General features: G+C 44.0%; 2 protein-coding genes across 29 annotated transcripts in view; one reads left to right on the top strand and one right to left on the bottom strand.

Annotated features, from left to right (window-relative positions):
• The window catches only part of GPR161 (G protein-coupled receptor 161), a 44271-nt gene extending 38130 nt beyond the window's left edge, over positions 1-6141 (top strand). For 8 of the 10 annotated variants that reach the window (XM_026003358.2, XM_072732943.1, XM_026003361.2 and 5 more), the window contains 3 exons: positions 31-135; positions 2260-2379; positions 4000-6141. In XM_026003358.2, the coding sequence (XP_025859143.1) occupies positions 31-135; positions 2260-2379; positions 4000-4265 (491 nt within the window). In that variant the 3' untranslated portion in view covers positions 4266-6141. The remainder of the gene's footprint in view (positions 1-30; positions 136-2259; positions 2380-3999) is intronic. The other 2 variants (XM_072732942.1, XM_072732939.1) reach the window with 1 other exon arrangement.
• Positions 6142-11399: 5258 nt separating this feature from the next.
• DCAF6 (DDB1 and CUL4 associated factor 6) overlaps positions 11400-27985 on the bottom strand; it is a 133356-nt gene continuing 116770 nt past the window's right edge. For all 19 annotated transcript variants that reach the window (XM_026003352.2, XM_026003351.2, XM_072732926.1 and 16 more), the window contains 5 exons: positions 21351-21489; positions 19455-19611; positions 18722-18810; positions 16557-16662; positions 11400-11864 (listed from right to left, as the gene is read on the bottom strand). In XM_026003352.2, coding sequence (XP_025859137.1) covers positions 11800-11864; positions 16557-16662; positions 18722-18810; positions 19455-19611; positions 21351-21489 — 556 coding nt within the window. In that variant the 3' untranslated portion in view covers positions 11400-11799. The remainder of the gene's footprint in view (positions 11865-16556; positions 16663-18721; positions 18811-19454; positions 19612-21350; positions 21490-27985) is intronic.

Genomic DNA, 27985 nt, shown 5'->3' with positions numbered 1-27985 from the left:
TGTGCTGACGGTGCGGATTTTACCTTTCAGACCTGGGCCTGTCCCCACACCTCACGGCTCTTATGGCAGGCGGCCAGCCCCTGGGGAACAGCAGCAGCACTGGGGACACTGGCTTCAGCTGCTCCCAGGACTCAGGTGAGCCTCCCGCGCGACCCTGGTGCCAGTGGAGGAGCTGGCAGGAGGGCTAGGCCCTGGGCGTGGGTTTCTAGGCATGGCTTTTCCCTCGCCAGCGTGTCTGTGCCTCCGTTTCCTCCGCTATAAAATTGGGGAGTTCAGTTCCCGTTCCCTCCACCGCCAGGGCTGTCGGATCCAAATTAAGTGAAACCCTTTGAAAAGTTAAAGTGTTAGTGACCACGAGTTGTTACAGTTATCCTCATGCTGTCGGCCGGCACAGGCTCGGGTGTCCGTGTCTGATCGGCCTTTTCTGAGCTGCGTTACCTTGGGCAAGATGCTTACTCTTTTTCTAAGCTTTGGAGCATCCCCATTTGTGACCTGGGGGTAGCCATCCCTCTGTCAGGGGGCAGTCCTACCGAAGTCACATCACCTCGTCACCGTCCTTGCATGCCCTGTGCCCTGCCTTTGGGAAACTCGGGCTCCCTGAAGAAACACATCTCCCGCACAGATGCTCCCCGTCCCCCAGTAGCAGCCCCCCAGGGGATCCTGCAGGGCGGGCCGCCTCCTTCAGGCAGCTGCCTGTGATGTCTCAGTCCTGCCCTGGCTCCTTGCTGCTGGGCACCTCACAAGGCCCCGGTGAGAGGCAGGTGGCCAGAGGCATCTGCTCTCCATCCCGGGGCTGGCCTTTACCCACAAGCTGGGCTGAGGGCCACGGGGGTTCCTGCCACCTCTGTCTGCCTTGACCTGTTTTTCCGCCCGGCCTGAGCCTGTGGGGTGGAACACTGGGGCGGTCCGTGGGCTGGGACTGAGACCAGGCCTCTGTCATGGGCAGTATTCCCTAGAGGCAGGATATTCCCTAGAATGTTCTATCACCTGTCAGCCGATGGGCTGAACCACTGGTCACACTGGCCCATCTTGCCCCAAGTCCCTTGTGTGATTTGAAGGAAAGGTCGGGCTCTGGGTCACTCCCCAGGCTCTCCACAATTCTCCGACAACCAGCAAGGATCCAGAGGCAGTATCACACTCCTTCATTCAACAAATGCTGATTTGCCCAGCCCCTGTTTTGGTCAGACACTGTACTAGGTTCTAGAGAGAGTGGTGAGCTGCCCTCCTGGAGCTTTCTATGGACTGCGGAAGACGGCCAGTCGTCCCCCCTGCTTCCAGTGATTCTGCTGTTAAGGAAGCATGAGAACTCTCCTGGCGGAGAGGCCGGTCAGGGAGTGTTTTGGGGGGAGCCTTAGAATGGCTTCTCTGAGAGTGACACTGAAACCCAAAGAGCAGGTAGGAGGTGGCCAGGCAGAAGGAGCAAGGGCGCAGCCCTGTGGCCCAGAAGAGGAGCCAAGCCTGTGGGGCCACACAGAGGGAGCCTGCGGGGTTCCGCCCGCCCGACCCCTTCTGAGCTGTGCCTTGTGACTCAGCACCTGCTGTGTGTCCCATAGTCCTCAGGCAACTCTAGCGGTGGATGTAGTTACCCTCCCGCCTCATAGACTTGCAGACCCTGAGGGATTCGGGCGCCTGCCTGGGGCCCTAGGTCCCTGTGGGCGAGATGGGCCGCTCACCGCATGCTAACGCCTGGCCAAGGAGCACTCTGTCTGCGGCCCGCAGTGATGCCCTTCGGCCTGTTCTGAGGCAGCACAGACGTGGGCTGCCCTCGCTTCCTCACTTCCTGAGCAAGGCCTTGAAGGATTGAGAGCTGGTGTGGGGCCAGGGGCCAGCCTCAGCCGGAGCCCCGCACCCCCCTCCCGCCCCTCCGCCTTGGCTTCCCCATGCTTCCCGGAGAGGTAGATTTTTCAGCTCTTTTTTGATCCCCAAAGCACACTCTACATTTTCAAGTTTAACATGTTTATTTAGCACAACATATTTGAACAGTGATGGAAATTCCAATGGTGAGGAGAACCCCCAGAACATAAGGCTCCTTGTCCTGGCGCCGCCCTCCCCTCAGCACCCCGAGCCCTGCCTCTCCGGGCGGCCGCCCCAAGTCTCCGGCCGCACCTCCGGAAATCACTGTTTCTCGGGCAGGGGCTCTGGGGCAGGTGGTCGCACCTGCTGGCGGGATGAACACACGGGGGGGGGGGCGGGGGGGGGCAGGGGGCGAGGAGGACCTTGCATCGCCGGGTCTGTGGGCACGATCCCCCTTGCTTTTAGGAACAGATGTGATGCTGCTGGAGGACTACACGTCTGATGACAACCCTCCCTCCCACGGCACTTGCCCCCCCAAGAGAAGGAGCTCCGTGACATTTGAGGATGAAGTGGAACAAATCAAAGGTTGGTCCGTGGGACAGCCCGGGCTCGGCCCCCCCCCGCACCCCAACATCCCAGGGCTCCGCGCTTTGCCCGCCGCCGCGGCCCCGCCTGTCTCTAGGCCTCCCTCGGAGGAGCGGCGCCCTGGCTGGGAGGGGAGGCTGCCCAACGCTAGACGCGCGCACGGCCACGCACGTACGCGTACGTACGCACCCAGGTGCGCCCTGGCACGCACGCGCACGGACGCACGGACACGCACATGCGCACGTGCGCGCCCACGGTCGGCGTGCTGGTTCCCGCCCTCCCCCGGGGAGCCGCTGGCGTAGGTAGCCGGGCCTGAGGCGTCCCTCGCTCCTCTGCCTGGTGGGTGCGGCGCGGGCGGACCGCCCTGAGCCTCCGCGCGCGGAGAAGGGCAGCTGCGGCCCCAGGCCCCACCGTGTCCTCCGTTGGCGGAGGCGCCACCCCGCCCCGCCGTTGGTGAGGGCGCGAGTTCCGAGACGGGAAGGGGCTCTGCTGCGGCGCCCGCGCTTTTGTCCCCGCCTGACTCGAATCCAGCCCCAGCACCTTGTCGCCTCTGAAATGTAGGGTCTGGTTTCCCGTGCGGACTTGCTGTGAGAAGAGGGACGGGACCGTCCAGAGTGCCCACAGTGCCCTTTGCCCTCTGAATGCCAGCCCGTGAGGACGGCCACAGGCCCGGCTGGGTGCGGTTGTGGCGGAGTCTGGGGCTCGGGTCCTGACTGGCGGTAGACGGGGGCCCCGTGAGAGGGACAAGGTGGACCCAGGAGAGGGTGCGGCCTGCAGCCTCGTGGGCTTTCTAGTACCTTTGCCCATAAATGAATGAATCTGTCGCGGGTGCGCCCGTCCACACAGGCCAGTCTGGCCCCTTCCGGCCGGCTCAGCAGGGCTGGCAGCTCTGAGGGCACCGGTCAGACCACAGGTGACGGGCAGGGAGGGGCCACGTGGCCCTCCTCCACTCTTCCTGCACTCGTGTGTGGCTGCAGACTCCCTGAAATGGGGTGAAGGATGGCGTGTTCCTCACGTGGGGCAGAAGTTGTCCCCTCTCCAGAAAATGAGGGGTAGGGGATAAACTATCACCCCAAAATGTCGGGAAAGATGGGTAGCGAGGGCAATAGTAATAATAAGCAGTGGGTGTGAGGGTGAAGATTGAGCTCTTCTCTCCACGTGAGTTGTGAGGGGTCGTCATCCTGGGTGGGGCCTCAGGAGAGGCAGCATTCAGGTTTGTGCAAGTTTGGAGTCATAGACGTTATATGGTTCTACATAGTTGAAATACCAGAGAATTCTTCCTAAGATGTAGCATTTTTAGTATCATTACTAGGAAGTATTTATCAAGGCTTTCTTATGGGCCAGACCTAGACGTCTCAGAAAGCATTAATGATCATAGTTCTGCAACCCTAAGAAGAGGTGTACTGTGATTTCCTCTCTGCAGATGAGGAAGCAGGTAAGTTCCATGCTCCCTACGTGGTATGTGGGAAGCCAAGGATTTGAGTCTAGGGAATTTGGCCACAAAACCCACACCATCAGTTTGCATCCTGCACCTCCCCAGGCGGTGAAGCATCCTCAGGCACATCCCCCACGGTTACCAGTCCCAGCTCTTGGCCAACCTTCTTTATGCTTCTCCCACAGATGCTGCCAGGAACCCTATTCTTCACGTGAAAGCTGAAGTGCATGAGTCCTTGGACAGTTATGCAGCCAGCTTGGCCAAAGTCATAGAGGCCGAAGCCAAAATCAACCTGTTTGGGGAGGAGGCTCTTCCCGGGGTCCTGGCCACAGCACGGACTGTCCCAGGGGCTGGCTTTGGGGGACGCCGAGGCAGCAGGACTCTTGCGAGTCAGAGGTTGCAGCTGCAGAGCATCGAGGAAGGGAACATTTTAGCTGCAGAACAGAGATGAAGGCCTCAGGGTGGACTGTCCCACAGAGGGGCGTCTGGGAAAGGAACAACATCTAGGGTGTAGCCACCAGAAAAAACACTGAGTACAGTGTCTTGTGAGACCACACGTGCTCCTTGTGGGTCCTGGCAACGGGACCAGAGGCATCTAAGGCACAGGCAAGCAGATGAAGGCGTGGCCATGACAATTTGGAAGTGAGGCATACAAGGGGGACCCTGGCTTGGGAGGAAACTACCCTGTGGGTTGCTTCCTCTCCCTTCATGACCTAGAAGTCCAGCTGAGCACTGTCCCAGAGGTCTCAGCAGGTAAACCCTTCCCTGTGCACTTTGGAGGACAGAACTTCCTAACGAAGCATGATCATCCCTTGGGCTTCTGCATGGTTGATGCAGGCCATGTGGGGTCATCAGTTCTACACTGAATGGTCCCCAGAGGAGAACCCGGAAGCAGAGCCCCTCAGATGGAGTTCCCAACATCTCTATCCTGCTTATGACCTCAAAATCAGCAGAGTCACTTGCCGGTGCTGGCCACTATCAGGCCACACAGCTGCTGTCAATGAGGATGGGGCCACCTTGCCCACCTCTCTATTGACTGATTCTCCAGTATTTCAAAAGAAGGGAGCAACCACTATAAAAGACACAAGGAAGGAGCAAGTGCCAGATATTTCATTTCCAGAATTAAAAAGATAATCCCTTTGGTTAGTACACACCACAATCTTCCCAAGCCTGACTGGGGCTGTGGTGCCGGGAAACAGGCTGTTCTTCATGTAAGGAAACCTCATCTGCTAGATTGTTTGTGGTATTTGACCAGTCAGAGTGGCTGGCTTCCAGGTACACTGGCAACAATCCCACTGCGGGCAACAGCGGCTGATTCCCCAGCCCCAGGCAGTGTGAGACAGGATGAAACAGAAAGGACGCTGGACTTGTGCTCTTGACCCAGTTCCTCTGCTTCCACTCTTCGGGACTTCCGGTCACCTCTCAAAGCCACCCAGAAAGTGGGATAATGGGGTGGGAAGTTGGAGAAAATGACCTCTGAGATCATTTCCAGCTGTCATCTTCAATGTCAGAGTCTGTAGGTGAGAGGTGGGGGGAAGTGGACCCTTGGACCAACACCAGCACAGCTTTTGAGATGGTTTCTGACGGGCAAATGCAGCCCTGTGGGCACAGAGTGTGAACTCAGCCGTCCTGTGTCTAGCAGGGGCCTGACAGAAGGCTGACCTCCCAGAACCAGAAGTGAAGAGGTGGAAGTAGAGCTGTAGGAATGTGATTTGTACGGTTAGAACTTGCTCATCTCCCATTTGAGTTGGGACGGCAGTTGATGGGTGGCCTGGCAGTAGTGCAGTGGTGACCTGGGAAGTCAGGGAATCCCTCACATCTGCCCTTCCTGGAAAATAAGCTAAGCGCAAAACATTCCCCGCCTTTGGAATTCTAGGTGGCCAGAAGAAGGCAGATTCCGGGGAGATCCAGCTGCATCTGCTCCAAGGCAGCTACTCCAGACAGTACATTCCCTCTGTGGTGGTTTCTTTGGGGCCTGCATGGCTCCTGGTGACCAGTCGTGGCAGCCACTGACCAGCTGCTTACTAAAGCCTTTTCACTCATCCTGGGGCTTGCTGCCTTTGTGTTGACTGAGGCCATCAGCAGTGCTCCCAGGTCAGCTGGGTGCCGGGCACTGGTCTGGGTTCTGGAGAGGGCGGGGAGGAGCAGGTGGCTTTTCCAGAGGAGCAGAGAGCAGTTGCACCTGTGAGCTCTGCCTATACGTGCAGGTCAGACATTCTGCTACCACTACTGGGAGGCATTCCTAAGTCTGCGGGCATTTTATGTTTTCTATGTGTATGTATTTTTTTCCTACACTTGTCTAGTAAAGGGGCCATATTCCTCATCAACTGATGTGCACAGAGATCTTCAACTCCAGGCTGGACTAACCTGGGATGGCTTGTCCATTAGGCTTTTGTGAGAGCGGCACTTTGGCCGGTGTCTGGGGAGAGTCCTGAAACCTCAAGGCCCCAGTGGCAGATCCCAGACTAGCTAGATCCCAGGGTTTCATCCTAGCCTGTCTAGAAATGTCGCAGAAGGATTCACTGCCTTTCTCTTTTTCCTGTTGGCACTGCCAGACATGGCACGTCCACTAGGTGCAGAGCAAAGCGCTTCACTCATCACAATGTAGGGAGAGGCCTGGCTGGTAGTGATGCCAGTAAAGAGCAGTCAGGTAATGCTTATTCAATACGTCCACCAGGGGGAGGTGAACATTCCAGGTAGGGCACTTAGGTGGGGGACCATGTGAGCCAAGCCTGGGAGGATGTTTGGTAGCTAGAGCCATATTTTGTGCATTCAGGAATTCAAATCTGCCTTGATTCCAGCCTGAGAGCCAGAGCAAGTGGGGTGGGAGGAGCAGGGCAAGTAGGAGAGGAAAGGGAGAGAATCCCCACACGTTCTCGCGTTCCCGAGAGCCTCTTTGGGGACCCCTGCCCTCCGTGCAGAAGGTCACAACCCCAACTGCCCCCACTCAGCCTGGGCCTGTTGGCTTTATACTGCTGTGCAGGGCGGGGGTGGGGTGAGGGCACTTGGCCACGTGGTCGCTGAAAAACCTCAGTCGTGCGTGTCCCAGTTTCAACAGGACCACTTTTGGGCTGTTGCCCATTTCTGCCCCTATCACTGGAACTGCCACTTGACTGGGCCCCCTGCTGGGCTCCGGGGACCGAAGCTACCCGGCACAGCGCCGCTGCACGCCCGGCGGGAGGCACGGAGTCCTCGCCTTCGGGGCCCGGGACGCTAGGTGGCAGCAGTGCGGCTGCGGCGCCGCGGAGGCCGTGCGCCCCGCAGCCCGAAGCCTTTCTGGCGGCGGCGGCGGGCGGCTCTCTTCCGCGGGACCCGCGGGGCGGGGGCGCAGCCCCCAGATGGGTGCTGGGGACGTGGGGCGGCCGTTCGGACGGGAACGGGCTTTGACATGGAGACCTTAGGAGCGCGTTCAGCCCTGGCGACGGAGCGCTTCTCCGTCCGAGGGCTTGCTCGTGAGGGACTGGGCTCTGGAAGGGCCCCAGGGCCTGCCCGCGGCCGGTGGTCAGCCTGGAGCCCGGCTGCCGCCCGTCCACGGAGCCGGGGAGGGTGACGTGGCTCCAAAGGGCCGAGGGGGTCCGGCAGGCTCGGAGTTCCGTCCGGCGCTGCCGCTGAGGGAGCCGGGCAGCCGTGGGTCCCTGTCCTTATCGCTACAATAGGGGGTGTAACTTAGTCCTCTGTGGGGATGCGGGATGCAGGTGGGCCTCTTCCTAGGGGACCCTCCGGACCCGAGCGTCCCGCACGGCCCCTGTGCGTGGCTGGAGCTGGGCCACCGCCTTTTCCCAGTTATCGGTGGGCGGGGGCGGTGGACTGGTCTCCCAGGCATCTCCAGGATACGAAGGGGAAGATCTTGGGGAGACCACTGTTAGGTAGATAGGAGGTGCTGAGGGTTGTGGCCCTGGGGATGGCCCCGTTTGCTGCATACACAGCATAAGCGGGTCTTTTGGGAAGGGGGGTCTGGGGAGGCAATAGAGGGAGGAATGTGTGAAGTAGCAAAAATGAACTTTCCGGTTAATGGCATTCAAAAATTATGGACCTCCAGGGCCTGCTGTAGAGTCTCAGACCAGGGCACGAACTCAGCCTTGACCTCCCTTACAGCCCCTGAGATGTGACCTGGGTGCTCAGTACAGCTGTGACCCGCTCTGACAGCGACTGCTTGGTAGCGGGTCTTGGGCTCACAGAATCTTTGATCCTCCAAGCCCCTGAGGCAAGAGGCCACACAGGGACAGGAGTCCATGCTGGTACCCACAGCATATGCAGAACCCAGATGAATCCCATGGGAGACAGAAGGGACATTACAATTTGCACCCTAAAGCAAAGTGGCTGTCATATGTGACTGTAGGAGGGGACAGAGCCTGACCACCCTCTGGGATGGGGAGAGGGGACACAAAAAATCCAGGGAGGCCTAGGGAATGTCTGATACCCCCACCCCAAGTACATTAAGCCAGAGTCCGGGTCAAATGCCAGATGTTGGCCATGTGACTGAGAAGGAGGTGGAGGAGGGATACTAAAAGTCGTCATTAGGCCAGCTGGGCTTAGTAGGTGGGTAGAAACTAAACCAGAGAGCTTGGGAGCCTGAAATACTGGCTTGCGAGACCTCAAAAAACTGCAACCCAAGAAAAGTGATTGGATGTATTTGAAAGATTTCAAAGCACAAACTCAAATCTGCATGAGATTACCAAAAGCATGGTTTTGCTCAGTGTTATTTTTAGGAGAACATAATACACAAAGCTGTGTTCATTTCCCTCAGAGATTTTTCCTGAATAGTATTGGTATTAATAGCTTAGGAATGAGAAGCCACTTCTGGTTTTGTTTTTCACCCCACCATCTTTGAAATATCCAGAGTCACAGGCAAGTTAGCATGTCCCAGATGAAAAGGCAGTCCCCAGTCCCGCACTGCCACAGAGGTGGCCCTGGGAATGGAATGTGCCACCTCCCAGGGAAGGTGCAGCCTCACAGCCTCTGAGTGCAGTGGGAAGAGCCTGTCTGCCAGGAAACAGGTCACTCTGCGATGCGGATATGCTGAGAGAGCCCTGTGCTGGATGCAGAAGTTGTCAAAAGCCTTGAAAGCAAAACAAAAAGCAAGCTAATCCTGAAATATATTCCACTTGAAGTTTTTGGACAATTTTTTTTAAAAGAAGAAAAATGTTTAGGATAATTATAAATCACAGTATTTATAAACGATTAAAAGTATATTCAGAACAGTTTTATTTACCTGATTATCTGTTTGGTACCTATATAGCTGAATTGTGGATTTGGACTTGTACTCCCTGGTGTCTGCCCTTTCCCCCACTGTGCACAGACACATCCTTGGTGCAGCCTCCCTTTCCAAGGGCTGAAGAGAGGAAGGCAAGGAGGAAGGAGCTCACTGCTATAGAATTGGGAGGTGGCAATGTCCACACCACTCACCTCAGTACATCCATCCATATGCTGTTCATAAATTCTTCCAAGACAATTAGATTCAGAAAGTACTGACTTCCCCACATGACCCAGAAATACAGAACACTTAATTTTTTAAAGATTTTGAGAGGAAAGATAGTAAGAGAGAGAGCACAAGCAGGGGGAGGGAGAAGCAGACTCCCCATTTAGTAGGAAGCCTGATGCGCTCAATCCCAGGACCCCAGGATAATGACCTGAGTCAAAGGCAGACATTTAACAACTCAGACACCCAGGCACACTCTTTGTAAAAGATTTTTATTTTCATGTAATCTCTACACCCAACGTGGGGCTGGAACTCACAACCTTAAGATGCTCTACCAATTGAGCCAGCCAGGTGCCTCCTAATCCAAGGCTTTTAAAGGAGGCTTAATGGGGGTATGTGGGAGGGGGCACCTGGATGGCCATCAGTTAAGCATCTGCCTTCAGCTTAAGTCATGATCTCAGGGTTCTGCTCAGCGGGAATCTGCTTCTCTCTCCTCATGCTCTCAAATAAAATCTTAAAAAAAAAAAAGGCTTAATGAATAGCAACCCACTCTCTAGAGGTTTGTCCCATAACCAGAGGCAAAGGGTGGGTGACAGATTGCGCCTGAGATTTAGCAACCCCCAGGCACAAGACCTACCACCTTAACCTGATCACCTCACCTGCCACTACTGAGATCACAGTCCTTAGTCCCAGATGTAGGTGAGCCCCAGGGTCCAGCTGTCTGGCTAGGGTCTCCCTAACATAGGGATTCATGAGGTGTCAACTCTGCCTATATGTTTTCTTTTTGCTGCCTCCTTGACTGCTTGTTGGGCCTGCCCTGCTCCTTTGTGACACACAGTACCCAAACTGCACAATTAATAGCAGGGGACCTAAGTCCTTTGACAAATATCACTTATTTTTTTTTCAGTAAGTTTTAAGGTTCCCAGCAAAACTGAGCAGAAAGTTCAAAATTTGCATATGCCCCTCTGTCCAGCCCCAGGACTATGAATGAACATCCTGTGCCAGAGTGGACATACATTTTCATTTTCTGTGCTCTTCTGGTCAAAGAGCTGCTACTCCTTGACCCCGCTGAGCTCTCCAGTAGCCTCTGCCCCACCAGCCTTCCAGCACCTCTCTACAGCATATCCCTGTTTTATTACAGTGTGAAGAATGATGTCATGTGTGCTTCCAGTGGTCAGTTCAGTTGTTCTGTAAAGACCTTCAAACTCCATGGCTTCATGTGGTCCTAACAGCCCCTAGGACACAGGTGGTACAAATAAGATTGTCATTTTAGAGGAAACAAGCCCAGAGTTGTCACATGGCTTAAGCAGGTCATACAACTAATTGGTAACCAAAAACTAAGACCCTTGTACTTTCCAGAAATCATGCAGTTGCCCTATTTGGCTAAAGTTCTAATTCCTTTTCTCTTTGACCATTTACCACATTGCCTAATGTGCAAACACATGTGCCCTGTCTAGGGTGAGAGTCAGATGCTAAATTCCAATGGAAGTTACTGAGTTGGAAGAGTTATTTTTTCTCAACCCAAAAAGCCAGTCTGTCTTCTCTTAGTAGCTGGTGTCCCTGGGCTTGCAGCCATCTTGTGGGAAGGGGCAATGCCTGGTCCCCGTGCAGGAATGGGAAGCTTTGCCTGACTACACCTGTGAGCCCATTCATGGCCTCGCTGGAAAAGAGCACACCAGTTTGGAAGAGGGGAGGGAGGATGACAGCAGGGTTAAATCTCCAGGAGCATTTTCAGCTCACAAGATATAGCCTGGGTGGAGACAACCTAAAATGGGTGGAGTTAGACACTACAGTAAAGGAAGATGCGGAATCCTAAGACTGGAGGATCAACAGCTTTCTTGAAATCTAGAAGTTGGAGAACAGAAGACCAGAAGCCAGAGCTTTCAGATCTATCATGGGAGCGATCCACTGGATTGCCACTGGAAGCCTAGCTTCTGTACTCGGTACAGAGGTACCATTAATCCTGAAAAGATGATGACTGGAAGTAAAGATAACGTGCTTCAAAAGGAGAAATAAAAAAAAGCTCCTCTATGTTATTCCATCATATAGAAGCCAAAACAGAAAAGGTTATCAACTCTAGAATAGAGAAAAAGTCTCATGTTACAGAAAAGACTGGAAAACGTAGGTCAAGTAGTAAGGCATGAAATAAAAGTCAAATTCATGATATTTAAAACAACCAACTTCTTTAATTAGAAAGCAACAAACATGCAAATGGCAAGTGTAGAAATTTATTTGAACCAATATTTTCACTATAATGAAAATTACTCTTCCACATTGATCCAAGCTCTCATATCTGAAGGTTAGGGAAAATATTGCACTTTGCATTTTCTAGCACTCCTCATACATGGCAAAAGTTTTTAAAACATTTTGCTAGTTTTGTTTTACACACTCTCCCAAATTCATGCACACAATCATTCCAAACCAATGTTATTAGGTTATCCCAAAAAAAGGGAAAAACTCCAAAACACCATAACCTTAAAATTGCACTAAAGCTCTGTAAAGAAAAAATATAATAAATGTCTTATACAAATTTCAGAACATCTAAGTGCTTGCCAATAAGAGTTGGTTATTCCTCGTCCTCATTTTCATTCTCCTGACCAGAGCCTTCTGATCTGTCACCCTCCAACCGGTCTGGAAAACATAATATGAAACCCACAAAAAGAAATGCTTTTAGTATTATAATTAAAATAATTTTCAGTACCTTTTATTTAAAACTGATTAAAATGTATACAGTTCAACACATCATCATGTAAAAATCAGTTCACTTCTGTGTGTAGGTATTTTTTTGTGGCTAGAAGCAAACAGAATAAAGGAAACAGCACCATAACTCTGAATATGCATGTAATTCTAAACATATAACAATTAAAAAGAAAAACCCTGGGATCCCTGGGTGGCGCAGCGGTTTGGCGCCTGCCTTTGTCCCAGGGCGCGATCCTGGAGACCCGGGATCGAGTCCCACGTCGGGCTCCCGGTGCATGGAGCCTGCTTCTCCCTCTGCCTGTGTCTCTGCCTCTCTCTCTCTCTGCGTGTGACTATCATAAATAAATAAAAATTAAAAAAAAAAATTAAAAAAAAAAAAAAAAGAAAAGAAAAACCCTAAAATCTTGATGTATTACAGTTCACCACCATGGACTTGGGAGTCTGGGAGACTAAGGAGCTGTATCATGCCACCAAACAGGGAGGCTGTGGGGGAACCCAGGGACCATTCTTGAGGATCTGTGTATTTCTGTTTATAAAACGATTTTTTAACTTATATCTGCCATGTTCCAGGGGTCGTCATGTAAGGATACAATGGTGGCCAAAACATACATGTAGTCTCTCCCTCAAGGAGCTTATCTAGATTAACTACCCAAATGAATATATAAACTAGTGAGTGAACACGGCATTGTTCTCTCAAGCTTCCACGATATATTTGTCGTTCTCTGCTTGAGACACTCCCCCAGTTGTTCCGCTATAAATGTTCTGCTTACTCATCTCAATGCAACTATTATCCCCTTTGTGAAAGGTTTCCCGGACTTTTTCAAACATCCGACTCGCAGAATGATGAACTCCCTCCTCTACATTCCAAACCCTGTGTCTACTGTATAACGATGATCCTAATTGCAGGGATGGTTTGTTTGCATGTCTTCTTATAGACCAGACTTCAAGGGCTTTTTGAGCTCCTGGGAGGGTAGGAGTTTTTTTTTTATCTTACATTCTCAGAGCCTAGTACAGGATGTTCAATGATAGTTTGTAGAATAAACAGAACGAAAGCCTTACTAAGATATGTTACCTTAGGGTATGTAAAGAAGGCAAGAGTATGAAACCAGTACCACTATTAGGATGGAGCCCATTCTGCCACAGAAGCAGTTCCCCGTGGTAATGTGGAAAGAAGACTGAATCCTGAAATTTTATTACCTAGAGCAGCTTAAACTCTCCCACTGGATCCCAAGTCAGTAAGACCAAGAGCAGTATACAGAAGGGACTGTATGTTTACCATCCAACTGAACTGGATTAGTAAGTCCCCTCCATGCTGACTCCATTTCAAAGCCAAACGAATCAGATAATGTATGTGTATATGCTTTACAACCTGAATTATACAAATTTTAGCTATTATTACACAGTAAGTGTTCAATACACATGTGCAAAATAAGTGAACAAAAACAAGATTTGGATAGACCTTCATATATATCACTGAGGACTCTGCACGCGGTGGAAGAATTGCTGATCATTTAAGGGCTACCTAACGAATGTCAGTATAAAGAGATTACAGTCTTTTTGTGTGACAGACTTCCATTAGAGAAGAAAACATGAAGCTGCTATCAGCTGAAGTAGATTACGTGAAAGGGATCCTGGATGACTGACCACATTCAACACACCTATTCCTGTCACGTGGGAAGCAGGAGGAGGCAGTGTCAGACTACTTCCAAGCATGTAGGCTCTTACCCACATTCTTTTTGTCACATTATGAATGAAGATGGGGAAATGGGGGGGTTAACAAGAACAGTCTCAGCCTTTATCTGGGAGTGTAGATGTGAGAATTCTGTCAAGTCCAGAGCAAGCCTTGAGGAGACCCGTGAGGTCCAGAGTGTCGAGTATAGGTCAGTGAATAACTGACAGTGGCTTCTAGAATGAGGAAGAGAGCAGAAAAATTGTTCTTTTCTCAAACCCCTCTCAAACAACCGCTGTAGAGTCCTCTCTCAGAACATAAACTCAGTTTCTAAGAATCAATTAGATGAAATCTTTTGTTCCTGAAACTGTACCTCTGAGGCAGGAAGACTACAAAGCAGCTCAGACCAAGCAGGTCTAAGACACACAATTCTTTTAAATCAAAACTAAAAATAAGAGTCGCTTCGACATCAGGAGACTCACCTCCAAACTCCCCTCCATGGGCCCTACCTGACTACTTAAACCAGGCAGTTACCAGAAAAGGGCAATAGGTAGCCATGCCCTTTCATCTGCTCTGGGTCTGTGGCAGAGGCCCTATCCTCTGCTGTCCTCCCCCCTGCTCCCTGGTGGCAGATTCAATAAGCTTCTAGTGCCCTTGTTCTGCCTCAAGTGGATCCTTTCACCTAATCTGCTTCATCCCACATTTGGAGGCCCCCACCCGACTGAGAGAGATACCACATTTAGACACCACAGTCTTTAGTGAAGTATTCATGGCATGACTTTGGTTGGTTTTTTGAAAATGCAGAAGCTCAAGCCCTATTCAGATAAAATGAGTAAGAATCTAAAGGAGCTAGGATCCAACTATTTGTAGTTTAAGAAGCCCAACAGAGAATCTATAGTATAGCCTTCATTAAAAATCACAGCTCTACCAGGAAGGCACTGCCCTGAATCTATTCTCTGGACTTCCCAAGAAGCCTTGAGGAGTAACAGAGGGCTGGACTATTCTGTGGCTAGCCTGCACTTACATGACCACAGTCTGTTACTAACTCTCCTTGAATATGCACACATGATCTACTTGGAAAACTGGAGACCAGGAGGGAAGGAGAGGAAAGGGGGAACATGTGACTCATCAAATAACTAGATATTTTCAAGATTAAAGCAACTTGAATACCTTTTTCTCTCCAGTCTTTTAAATAAGAGAAGCAAGAGAGAGAGTTGACTAAACCAATTAGAAATTCTCTTTTTGGTTGACAGCAACAAGGACTGGAAGGAAGGGAATCTTCATGCTATAAGACATCTTATCTCATACTAAAATTGAAGGAGAAGGGTAGTACCCATTAGCTAACAAACCACTGGCTCCTCAGCAGCTGCATAAAACAGATTCTGCACGAATCAGAAGAATGGTTTTCTACAGAAACTCAGGGAGAGCCATTCACCAGATAAGCCCTTTACAAAAACAAGTGAGTTTTAGGAATCCTAATCAGCAAATGTTTTTGTTTTACAAAATGCTGCCTCCTCAAATCTGAAATCTAAATGGATGAATTTTAAGAATTATTCACTGTTATTCAAGAAAATGGATAAAAAATGTTACAGTGATTAATGATTTGGGAACCCAAAAGCTACTGCAAAAGTATTTTGGACTACTAACATTTTCTGTTTCTATTCCATGTTTATTTTGAAATTTTCATTCTTTCCTGGTAGTAGTTAATATTTACAATTTGAATATTTCCTCTCCATCTCATATGGGCTTCTTCAATTCTTCAGATGTGCTCCATACTCTCCTCCAGGACTTTGAAAATTGCTACCTACCCTTTCCTTTCCCCGGTATACTCTCTCTCCATTCCCCACTCTCTCTGAGGAAGTGTTAATTAATCCACTGCTTACAGAGACCTGAAGGATAAGTAGAAGTTATCCTAACAAAGAGTGAGGATGGGTGGGGACAGCATAGTGTTAAAGATCCTGAGGTAGAAAAGAGCTTGACATGCCCCCAAATTCAAAGAGGGCCAGAGTGGATGGCCTGGAAAGAGGAGGAGAGAATGCTGTGAGAGAGCCTGAGGAGCAGTTTGAGCTCAGATCACCCAGAAGGCTGCATGTCATATTCGTGAACTCAATGTATTCCTGCAAGTGAATTTTCCAAGGTCAAACGGTGGTAAGGGCCTGGAAGCCAATTTCACATTAAGGCTTTACCATTCATCAGTAGTGTGACCTGGGGCTAGTTATTTTGTAATAATTGACGCTGTAAATGTTTGGAGCTAATTAGGAAAAATTTGTGAAATAAGTAGTATGATGTGATACATTCTAGGTACTCCAGAAATGGTTGTTGTTATTAAATAACAGATACTACCCAGCATATGAAGAAATTTCATTTATGAAATTGTGAAGAACAATAAATGCTCCTGTTTGATAAATGTATTTTGTTTATAATGGATACTGGATCTTTTCTATCATTACAAACAGATTATTCACTTCCTTCTTGAATATTACTTGTAATATATATATATTTTGTGTTCCTTTGGCACTCAAACTCACAGTATATCATTGAAAACAAAAACATATTTAAAAAGCTTACTGAAGTTATGTGTTGCAACCCTTACAGTAGCATGTTACATCTGTTTTTTTCTGGGCTAGGGTTAATTTTGACCACATCTACCACTAAAAGGTATTTACTATAACATATTTTAAGGTTTATGGTATGATCCTCCCCTCTGAGAAGAGAAGCACAGATGATAAAAGTTTTCAAGTGACTTTGTTTTTGCATTCTGACACTTTTTGGTACATTTGGTTCATGAGGAAATAAGTTACTGTACTAAGATCAAGAGTTCACAGAACTCCTAGCTCAGAAGTTACACTGTTTCATTTTGTGGTTAAAAGAAAATTATATAAATCGCTTTAAAGCAGATCTTAAATAATGACATGATATAACAGTGGTGCTAATAATACACTGACAGTTCTTACCAGCTCGGATATGATTCAGCGAAGCCAACATCCTCAACATGAAAGAGGCTGGCACCGTGATGGTGTTTCTGGTCTCTTCCAGCATGAGTTCGTTTCGAGTTATAACCTATAAGGCAAGTTTAACAACCATATCAGGAACCATGACATAACTATAGTTTTTCCTTGAGGATTAAGGAGGATTCAGCAGGTCTGAGGAGAAATTACTTCATTCTTTATATGTACTTCATTGTTGATATATATTTCTACCTTAAGGCTACTTGATGCCAGGTAATTACTTGAACTTGCAGTTGAGGGAGTAACATCACAGAACACTAGCTTTCAACTGGCAGAAAGACAAAAGCCAAACTTTGAGGCTACTTAGAACATCAAGAATTCAATTTATTTTTCACTTGAGATTCATTTCCCAGAACAGTCTACCTGTGTCTGCTCCTTTTCCCCTATGGTAGACCTGATACATTTAGTGACACAGTGGTGTTAAATTATTTCCGCAGGGTCACTCGGATCCTTCGAGAAAATGTTACTTGACTGAGGCAAAGTGATCTTGAAAAATAAACTTATGGATAAGTTATCAATGGCTTGTCTCTTATGTACCAAGACAGGACTAAATGAATATCCATAAACACCTAGGGATCTAATGTGTAATCAAGGGCAAAGGGGAAAAGAAAAAAGAACAGCAAAGTACATGGCAAAGGAAAAAAAGGAAGGCAGGAAAGGCTAAGAGGAAGACAAAGATGCTAATGTGGCCAAATGGCCCCCCCAGTGATTTCATACAACACACTTTTAGCCAGGCAGGGCAACCCCAGGCCCTCTACAATCTTGCCCCAAGGAGCTGCTCTCTTATCCACTCACCAAATGACTCACTTACCTTAGACACCTTGGAAACTGCTGGTTCTTCATTCTCAGGTCTCCTTAGCTCCCTGTCTGCCTGGTTTCAATTCGCACCTCCTCTGTGAAGACTTCCCCCATCCCATCTACCCCATTGACAAGCACATCTACTCCTTTTTTGCAAGGGCTTCCAGACGACTGTGCATGCCTCTGCATTCTGGCTGACTGTTCATATGTCTGTCTTTCCTGCCAGTCCATGAGCTCTGAGGGAAGGTTTATTTTTTAAAATTCAGCACTATGCCTGATATACACCACGTTTATAAATGTCTATTAGAAAGCAGATGTGGGTTGTGCTGTGAACTGTCAACCTAGGTTGACAGTACCGGTTTTCTAACTTACTAATTACATTTTTTAGCAATGGACCCTTACTTTATGTTTTTAAGAGGGTACAGTATCACCTTGAGCTGCACTCACTCACAGTTAGTTAGTAGCTGATTAATGCCATGAACCCTTATTTTCGTAAGAAATCTTATATGAAAACCCACTAATAAAAACCCTAGCTGAAGTTGGGTAGGAAAAGCCCTGAATTTAGCTTTTGTATCATCCACCTTCTCTCTCCCAACCCCACAAAAAACCTAGAGCTTCACAAACCCAGTTTGAAAACTGCTGGCTTAACAAGAAGCTGAAATTTCAAAATCTTAAAATATAACAATAAAGGAAGAGATTCTCCAATCATTTGTTCTGCCTCTTTTTGGCTGTGATTATGGAGGACAGCCATAGTAAAACTAATTTCCTTAAAAGGAGAGGAGATGTTTTAAAACGATTCTTCATTGCAAAAAGCTCAGAAAATAGTCAATCTGTTTTTCTTAAACTATAATATACTTAATCTGGTATTACCAATGATCAATTTTATAATTAGCAAAATAATATTTTGAATTTTACCTGGCTGATATTATAGGTATGTTTTTATCTTAATTTTTCTTTTTCTTAAAATTTGACCTCCTTAATTGAATAAACTTGTTCATGTTACCAAATAATAATAAGGTGCTTTGTATGTTCTTAAGAAAGCAGTTCAGGAGGGCAGCCCAGGTGGCTTAGCAGTTTAGTGCCACCTTCAGCCCAGGGCGTGATCCTGGAGACCTGGGATTGAATCCCACATAGGGCTCCCTGCATGGAGCCTGCTTCTCCCTCTGCCTGTGTCTCTGCCTCTCTCTCTCTGCCTCTCATGAATAAATAAATAAAATCTTTAAAAAATGATACCTTTAAAAAAAAGAAAGAAAGAAAGCATTTCAGGAACAAAGTAGCATATGCTCTATAATAAGTGTAAGTAAAAATCTTACTTCATCAGCAAGTTTTCGGTTAAAAATCCTTGACTCTTCTAGTGGCGACCAGATCTTTATGTCATAATCTATGCCAGATGAAGCTAGAACTAGAAATAAAATGTTGCATATTAATATAAAGCAGTAAGACATGCATACATGTTATACATTATGCATGTATGTGTGTGTATATGTATGTGCACACACATGTATGTAGTATATGTACAGCAAAACTGAACTGGCATGAAATTGTACTGATATATTTAATTAACTAAGAATATTATTTTGAAGATTTCCTAACAGTTAACCCTAGAACATAATTTTAAGACCATATTTTGAAATCACTTAAATTTCTTTTTTATCCATTGCTCTTTTATGAGAAACATGAGCAACATCAAGTGGAAGCCAAGCGTAAGCTAAGCTCCTTTGTTTTGGTAAATTAACTCCCACATGTGAAGACTAACCAGGCTTGGAGGTTCAGTTTGGATAAGCAGTGTGGATAAGCAGTGTGCAGAGTTCAGTCAAACCTCTTGCAACTGGTAAAACTTAGAAGAAATATTAGAAAATAAACTCTTTAATCTATTTCCCCATACTTTCTGCCAAAGGGAGGTTATAAGTGTTTTTTTGTTTTAAACCCAATGAGAGTTATAACAGACTCTCGTGGCTGTCTTCTAGGATAATTTGCATTATTCTATATTAACAACTAGAATAAAACTGGAGCTGATATACTGATTTCTATAAGAGGCCATCTTACTTGGGTCAAAAGGATGTGGCTGCAGGCAGTTTACCACATGATTATCAGCTTCCAGAAGCATTAAATGCTCAGCAGTGTGACGATCCCAGATGAAGATATGGCCACAGTCAGAACCACTCATTACAAAATTAGCACCCCAGAAATTGGCTTCTTTTATCTAAGGGTTTAAACAAAAGAAATTATAAGAAAATTCAAATCAAAGTTATTAAAACAAAGATTTATTCTATTCTGCAATTGAAAATATTAATTGGCTTAGAAAATAATAAAAAATAGAAGAGAGTCTTCATCTTCTATTTTAAAATGACAGAGATTTATCAACAAGCATGATGTGACACTAAGTAATGAAGAGTTCCCCATGAAAATAGAGATTTTGCTCTGTTACTGTTATATTTATAGGGCCTTAAACAGTACTTGGCAACCGTAGGTGCTGAATTAGTAACTGCTAAATGAATGAGATTTCTGGGTTTTGGAAAGTATAATGGAAACTTCTATATATGTTGTTGAACTTTCCAAAAATGGTTCCATTTTAGCTTTATAAGATAATAAAAACAAATCATAGAAAAAAATGAATGGCTCCCTTTTACATTTTGCTTTATGCCAAAAGAACAGAAAGTACCAATCTTTTTATTAGTTATTCTCTCACAACTGAGAAGGAAGGATATAAACATATTTACTTTTATGAAGCAATGAGACAAAGGAATAGTATATACTGGAATGGTTAGGAAGACATTTTTCAATGGTGCATTTGAATGAACCATCCAAAATCTTTGTAGTTTAGGATTTTTTTTCAGTCATTTCATCGACAGCTGATACTTTGCTATTTATGCCAACCCAAAGGGGGAGACAGTTTTGCACTATTGTTATATTTACTTAACTTCTTTTCTTTTTTCACTCCTACCCCTAAATATTTTCATCCAAACTTTTAAAAAGCAAAATACAAGAAATGTACATTGATTACTTCTATCAATAATGAGCATTCTGTTTAAATTGTTACCACCACTGCTATCTATGGAGAGAACTAAGTTATTTCCCTACCCCAAAGTAACCTTTTTTTTTAAGTAAGCTCTGTGCCCAGTGTGTGCTTGAACACAGAGCCCCTAGATCAAGTGTCACATGCTCTACCGACTGAGCCAGCCAGGAGTTTCCCCAAAAGTAACTTTTTCCCTTGACTCTGAAGAAAGCAGATTAAAACTGATTCTGTAGATACTTTTGGATGACTCAATGAATATTTGAGAACAACACTTTCTAAGTATGAATGTTTCAGAGTTAATAGTTATGCTAATATCTTGCAAGATGGTCTTAGTAAATAATTAGTATCACACTGGGCATACAGACTTATGGACTGTAAAACTTGAAAAGATGTTAGAGATCATGTGGTCTATTTTTATTTATAGATGAGGACACTAAAGTCTAAAGAGACAAAGTGACTAAAATAAATCTTCACTTATCAATCTTAGGAAGAGTTGCTATAATTAAAGTAATCGGACTACCTTTTACAATGAGCCTGGATTTTATATATATCTAAATCTTTCACTCCAAATCAACCAGGGTGCTAATATGAGCTAAAAAAAAAAAAAAAAAAAAAAAAAAAATCTACGAGGCAGGTTGACAGCAAGTGTGAGAGACCAAAAAGAAGCAACTGTTACTTGTACCAGCTAAAAATTTTAACCTTCTACAACATTTCCTTAGTAGGGTAGAATTTTCTTGTAACAATAATGGTCTTTGGCAACATATTCGAGGACTAAAAGAACCATGTTTGAGTAAAGAGGTAACTGGTAAGGTATAATAATGCTATACTGGAATCACACCAGCAACATATCAAGATCATCAGTATGGAAAAATATTTAATATTATGAATCTGCAATTTCTCCAAAGAGTGCCATGAGCATTTGGTACCATTGTCCTGGAGTTGCGATGGCCCTTATAAACCATCTTTACTAGTGGCCTTCTAATGTTCAAAGTATCCAATTCTTCCATTTCTTTCCTTTCTTTTCTCCGCCTGAAGAATTCCTGAATGCGGGCAACAGCAGAGCGTCTATGAATTACATATTAAAAGAAAAAAACAAAAATAAATTAAAAAAACATTCACAGTCACTACAGAGCCAAAATGAGGAACATTAAAGTACAGTAAAGTCGAGGAAATATTTAAACTAAATATTATCTCAATAAGGCATCCCCAACCAAAGCATAAAAAGGCAGACACAACAGTGAGACTACATCAGACTAGTTGAGTTACTAAAACAAAATATTTTAGTGAAGAGATCACTTAGAAATTTGGTACTGGTTGAGAGAGTAAAGGAAATAGCATGCGGCACACTGGTTTTTAAAGGGCTATTTTAAAAAAATGTAATATAGACAAAATTAATATGAAATTTACTACAAACAAAACAAATCCTATTCAGTATCATTTCTCTTCTCCATATGAGGAAATGTAAAGGCATAAAGAGAAACCAAAAGAAATTAAGTGTAACATATAATATCAGTGGGTAAACTTGTTTTGAGATTTAGTTTAAAGATGTTCCCAGCAAAGAACAGACTAGGCATGAAAAAGAGAATATTATTTTATGTACAGTAAATCAAGAACTTTCAAATAGATTCTACTCTATATGGACTCCATACAAAAGTATAGATTTGGAGCTAATGAGTCAGATTTTACTCTCCTAAGAACTGAGTTGGTTATGGTGCTGGAGATTGAAGAATAATGAGCTCTTTTAAGACTGATTTAATTATTAGAAGAAACTTTTCCTAACACATGATATAGTTAATTAGCTTGTTAGTTTGAATTTATTATTTAAAACATTATATTTTGACATATAATAGACCAAAAAAGTTTACAAATCAGTAAGAAAAATGAACACTGTAACAGAAAAATAGTCAAAGGACAAGAGCAGGGAGATTATAGAAGAAATGGTCAGTAAATATATAATATAATGCTGAGCCTCACTAATAAGCCTCACTTATTAGCCTCACTAATAAGATGAAAATAACAAGTTGACTTCTTTTTATGAGGCAAGAGTACAGGAACTAATAGGCGTTGGCGAGTGGTTCTATATATAAAAAATCTAAATGAACTCCTTTACTGGAAACTTTTCATTGAAGCAGAATACATACACAGGGAGGCATATCATTAAGTGTGTAATACAATGAATTTTCACAAGTGAAACAAACCCATGAACCAGCACTGGTAGTGAGAAACAGCATAAGTGGAATTCCAGAATTCTCCCAGTGCTTCACTCCCACTGAGAGAGAACTATTATTCTGACATCTAACAGTATGAATTACTTTTGCAAATTTGTGAATACTAATTATATGGAATCACAGGATATATATTTTTGAGTCAAGCTTCTTTAGCTTAACATTATTTTTTAAGATTCATCCATGTTGTCTTACTTAGCTGTAATTAATTCATCCCCTTTGCTGTAGAATACTACTTTGTAAAAAGACATTATAATTTATGTATCCATTCAACTGTTGGCAGACACTGGGTTGGTTCACAGTTGCTGATTATCAAATTAGTGCTACTGTCCTTGGCAAATATATGTCCATGTTTCTGCTGGGTATATACCCAGGAAAATGGCTAGACCACAGAATGTACATATGCTTAGCTTTAATAGATACTTCCAAACAATTTTTGAAAGTGGTTACACCAATTTACATTCCCACCAGCAATATACTGTGTTCCAGTTCACTAAAAATTAAATAGTATCTATAAAATATGTATTTGCTGGGAGCACCTGGCTGTCTCAGTCAGTAGAACATGGGACTCTTGATCTTGGGGGTTAATGAGTTCAAGCCCCACAAGCCCCACAGAATGTAGAGATTACTATTAAAAAAACTTTTTAAAAAATGTTTTATTTATTTGAGAGAGAGAGGGAAAGAGAGATAAGGGGGGAAGGGCAGAGAGAGAGAGGGAATTGCTCAACCGAGTCACCCAAGTTCCCCCCAAATAAAAAAAAGCACTTAAAAAAAGTATTTGCTTTGATGCACCAATTCTACCTTTAAAAAATGTATGCTGCACAAAAGTTAAGCAAATATACAAATACTATATATTTTGTATTGTTTATATTCAGATTATACATACATTTATGTAATATAAATTTTTACTGTAGTGAAACTTCTGTAGTGTACTTTCAGAAAGACTGGAAATAATCTAAATGTTCACATGGAAAGGATAGATTAATTAAATAAGTTATGTTACATCCATATATTGGAATATTTATACCATCATTAAAAAAGATAAGGAAGGGGCGGGCACCTGGCTGGCTCATTCAGTGGAGGGTGCGACTCTTGATCTCAGGATTGTGAGTCTGAGTCCCACACTGGGAGTGGAGATTACTTTAAAATATTTCAAAAATAAAATTAAAAAACCATATGGAGAATCCATAAGCAACTATGTGAAAACTGTTAGTATTATACTGCCAAATCAGCAACATTGGTTAAAGAATATTCTTAGGGGCAGCCCTGGTGGCACAGTGATTTAGCGCCACCTGCAGCCCAGGGTGTGATCCTGGGGACCCAGGATCAAGTCCCACGTCGGGCTCCCTGCATGGAGCCTGCTTCTCCCTCTGCCTGTGTTTCTGCCTCTCTCTCTGTGTATCTCTCATGAATAAATAAATAAAATTTAAAAAAAAAGGAATAATTCTTAGGGAAACAATTTTATATATGCATAGAAAGGGTCTATGGAAAACCAGAAATCGAATCATTAGTAACACTTTAAAAAAAAAAAAAAAAGATTTTATTTATTTATTCATGACAGAGAGGGAGAGAGAGAGAGGCAGAGACACAGGCAGAGGGAGAAGCAGGCTCCATGCAGGGAGCCCGAAGTGGGACTCGATCCCGGGTCTCCAGGATCTGGCCCTGGGCTGAAGGTGGCACTAAACTGCTGAGCCACCTGGGCTACCCTAGTAACACTTTTTTAAACAATTATATAATAATTTCATACTCCTACTTTTATAGTAAAAATGTATTTTCTTTTTCATAAAATGATATACTGTAAATTATACAAGCTTATTTAAAAGTGTTGTAAAAACCTTTATACTGTGCTTCGTATATCCAAAAAAAATCGGTCTACACATAAATTTTTAAATTAGATAAAATTAGGAAGTTCCATGCAAAAAAGTGACATGTTTACTCTGATTTTCTCTTTCTGATTGGGAGGTGATAATAAGGACTAAGAGTTCAAATACTCTCAAAAGAAACATAATATAATTAGATCTCTCTTCTTAAGTAGAAGAGAAGACACTCTGAATCAGATACAAATATATGCTTAGCAAAAAACCAATAAATAGGGATCCCTGGGTGGCTCAGCGGTTTGACACCTGCCTTTGGCCCAGGGCGCAATCCTGGAGTCCCGGGATCGAGTCCCGTGTCAGGCTCCCGGCATGGAGCCTGCTTCTCCCTCTGCCTGTGTCTCTGCCTCTCTCTCTCTCTCTCTCTGTCGATCATGAATAAATAAATAAAATCTTAAAAAAAAACAAAACAAAACAGGGCAGCCCTGGTGGCGCAGCGGTTTAGCGCCGCCTGTAGCCCAGGGTGTGATCCTGGAGACCCTGGATCGAGTCCCACGTCAGGCTCTCTGCATGGAGTCTGCTTCTCCCTCTGCTTCTCTCTCTCTGCATCTCTATGAATTAAAAAAAAAAAAAAAAACAATAAACCAATAAATAAAAAAACTCTTTTGTTAAGAAAGCAGAGTATCAGGTAATAGAGGAAACAAATGACCTTGCTGACAAACGAAAGGCCTTAGGAGCTATAAACGGGAAGATAAATTATGTGATAAATTAATAATTTAGATAGAAGCTCAAGTTATTTAAAACGAGATGTGTGGACAAAATTAAAGCTGAATGCTTAATGAGGTAATAATAATTAAGAACTAGTGAGGACAGTACTAGACCAAAAATGTTCATTTCATTTAAAAGTTAGCTGTAGAAAAAAAAAAAAAGTTAGCTGTAGAATATGGTCTAATTTACTGCTTAGTATTTGTTTAATTTAACCATTCTAATTTTAAAATCTAGATCTCCACTAATCAGCCATCAAAACACGGAGTGAAATCTTGCCATTTGCAATAATGTGGACAGAGCTCAAGTATGTTGTTCTAAACAAAGTCAGTCACTCAGAGAAAGACAAATACCACATTATTTCACTCATATTTAGAATTTAAGAAACAAAACCAATGAACATATGGGTGGGGAAAATAGAAGGAAACAAACCATAAGAGATTCTTTATGACAGAACAGGGTTGCTGGAGGAGAGGTGTTTGGGAGGATGGACTAGATGGGTGATGGGCATTAAGAAGGGTACCTGTGATGAGCTCTGGGTGCTGTATGTAAGTAATGAATTACGGAATTCTACACCTGAAACCAGTATTATACTATATAACTAACTAGAATTCAAATAAAAATTAGGAGAAAAGTAAATAAATAAAATCTAGATCTCAAGTTATGTGCTTTATATTATACAGCTTTGATCCAAGATTAGGGCACCTACCACTATATCACTGTAGGAAAATTATCTAAGAGAAAAAGCTTCACGTGCACAAATTTCAGATTAGAAAATAAAAAGTAACAATAGATACTACACTTACATATACAATCACGTAATGTCCAACTCAGATAACGTAATAAGCTTAAAGTGAATACACTGAAACAACTTTCCTGGAGAATATTTCATAGGAAACAGTGAAAAAATATATCATTGAAAATAATGTGTACTTTATTACTTTGCAAATTTTATCAAATGAAAGTGAAAATGATACATACATATGAAGAGCACCAATCAGCAAACAAATATTTATTAAAAGCCTACCATTGGCAAAGTTGTTCGAGAATATTAGTCATTCTTTTATGATAGCTTATGCTAGTTTGGCACCGAAATCAGAAGTCATAAAAGACATTATGAAGTTAATTAAGTATATACAATTTTAAAAGTAAACAATAAAATCATAGTAATACAGAGTATAAACTTAAACCCAATGCAGAAAATAGAGAAAAGCAAAACTTAAGAAAGAAAAGAGAGGAGCACAGAAGGAGAGAGGATAAAAATAAAACAAGATGAAATCAGAGAGGGACAAACCATAACACTTTTAATCATAAGAAACAAACTGAGAGTTGAAGAGGAGGGGGTGAGGGGATGGAGTAACTGGGTGATGGACATTAAGGAAGCCATGGGATGTAATGAGCACTGGGTATTATATGCAACTGATGATTCACTGAATTCCACCTCTGAAATGAGTAATAGTCTACTAATTAATTGAATTTAAATTTAAAAATAGTAATATATATATATATATATATATCCATAATGATAGTAAATTTAAATAGAGTAAATTCACCAATTGAGAAAAAAGATTGTCTAAGACACACTGAGAGCATAAAGACAAGGAAACATTTCAAGCAAAAGGATATTACACAAATACTAATCAAATGAAAGGTGACTTGGCTACCTTAATATCAGACAAAACAGACTAAGGTAAAAAGTAGGATTAAGAATAGAGAGGATTAGGGGCTCCTGGGTGGCTCAGTTGGTTAAATATCTGCTTTGACTTGGGTCATGGGCCCGGGCCATGGGATGGAGCCCTACTTTGGGCTCCTTGCTTAGCCAGGAGTCTCTTCTCCCTCACACTCTACCTCCTCCTCCCCCCTCACTTCTTTTATGCTCTCTCTCAAATAAATGAATAAAATCTTAAAAACAAACAAACAAAAGAATGGAGAGGATTACTACATACATATAGTAAGTTCAACTTACCAGGAAGATATAACAATTTAACATACACGCGGTAAAAGTAGCCTCAAATTGCATTTAAAAAGAAAAAGGACATAACTGCAAGGAGAATTAGACAAATCCACCACAATAGTGAAGATTTCAACACAAATCTCTCCCTATTTTATAAGCCAAGCTGACAAAAATACACAAACATCAAAAATATAAATAAATAATTTCAACAACGCAATTAATGGTCTTGATCTAATAATCACATAAAAAAATTCCACATTAAAAATTAGAGTAATATTCTTTTCAAGGACCTACGAAATATATACAAACTTGACATGTACAAGGCCACAAAGTCAGTTTCTATAAATTTCAAAGACTGCATCTAACACCAACCACATTCTCGGACCACAAGTTAGATGTTACTGAAAAAAAAAAGTTAAATGTATACAACTTAAGAAGTTAGGGGGAGGGGCACCCGGGTGGCTCAGTGGTTGAGTGACTGACTGCCTTTGGCTCAGGTTGTGATCCTGAGGTCCTGGGATCAAGTCCCATAAGGCTCCCATGGGGAGACTGCTTCTCCCTCTGCCTATGTCTCTGCCTCTCTCTGTGTGTGTCTCTCATGAATAAATACATAAAAACCTTAAAAAAAAAAAAAAAAAGGAGTTAGGGGGGAAAAAGTCCCACAAAATAATCTCAAAGAAAATAGATCAAGGAAATAATGAAGAAAGAAAAAGTGGAAATACAAAACAAAGAGTAACAATATTATAGAGTTCTGCCATTATGATGAAAAAATTAAAGGAGTTCAAAATAAATGTTATGAATAA

Source organism: Vulpes vulpes, chromosome 13, assembly GCF_048418805.1.
Source record: "Vulpes vulpes isolate BD-2025 chromosome 13, VulVul3, whole genome shotgun sequence".
Lineage (NCBI taxonomy): Eukaryota > Metazoa > Chordata > Mammalia > Carnivora > Canidae > Vulpes > Vulpes vulpes.
This window is presented reverse-complemented; position numbering and strand designations above follow the sequence as displayed.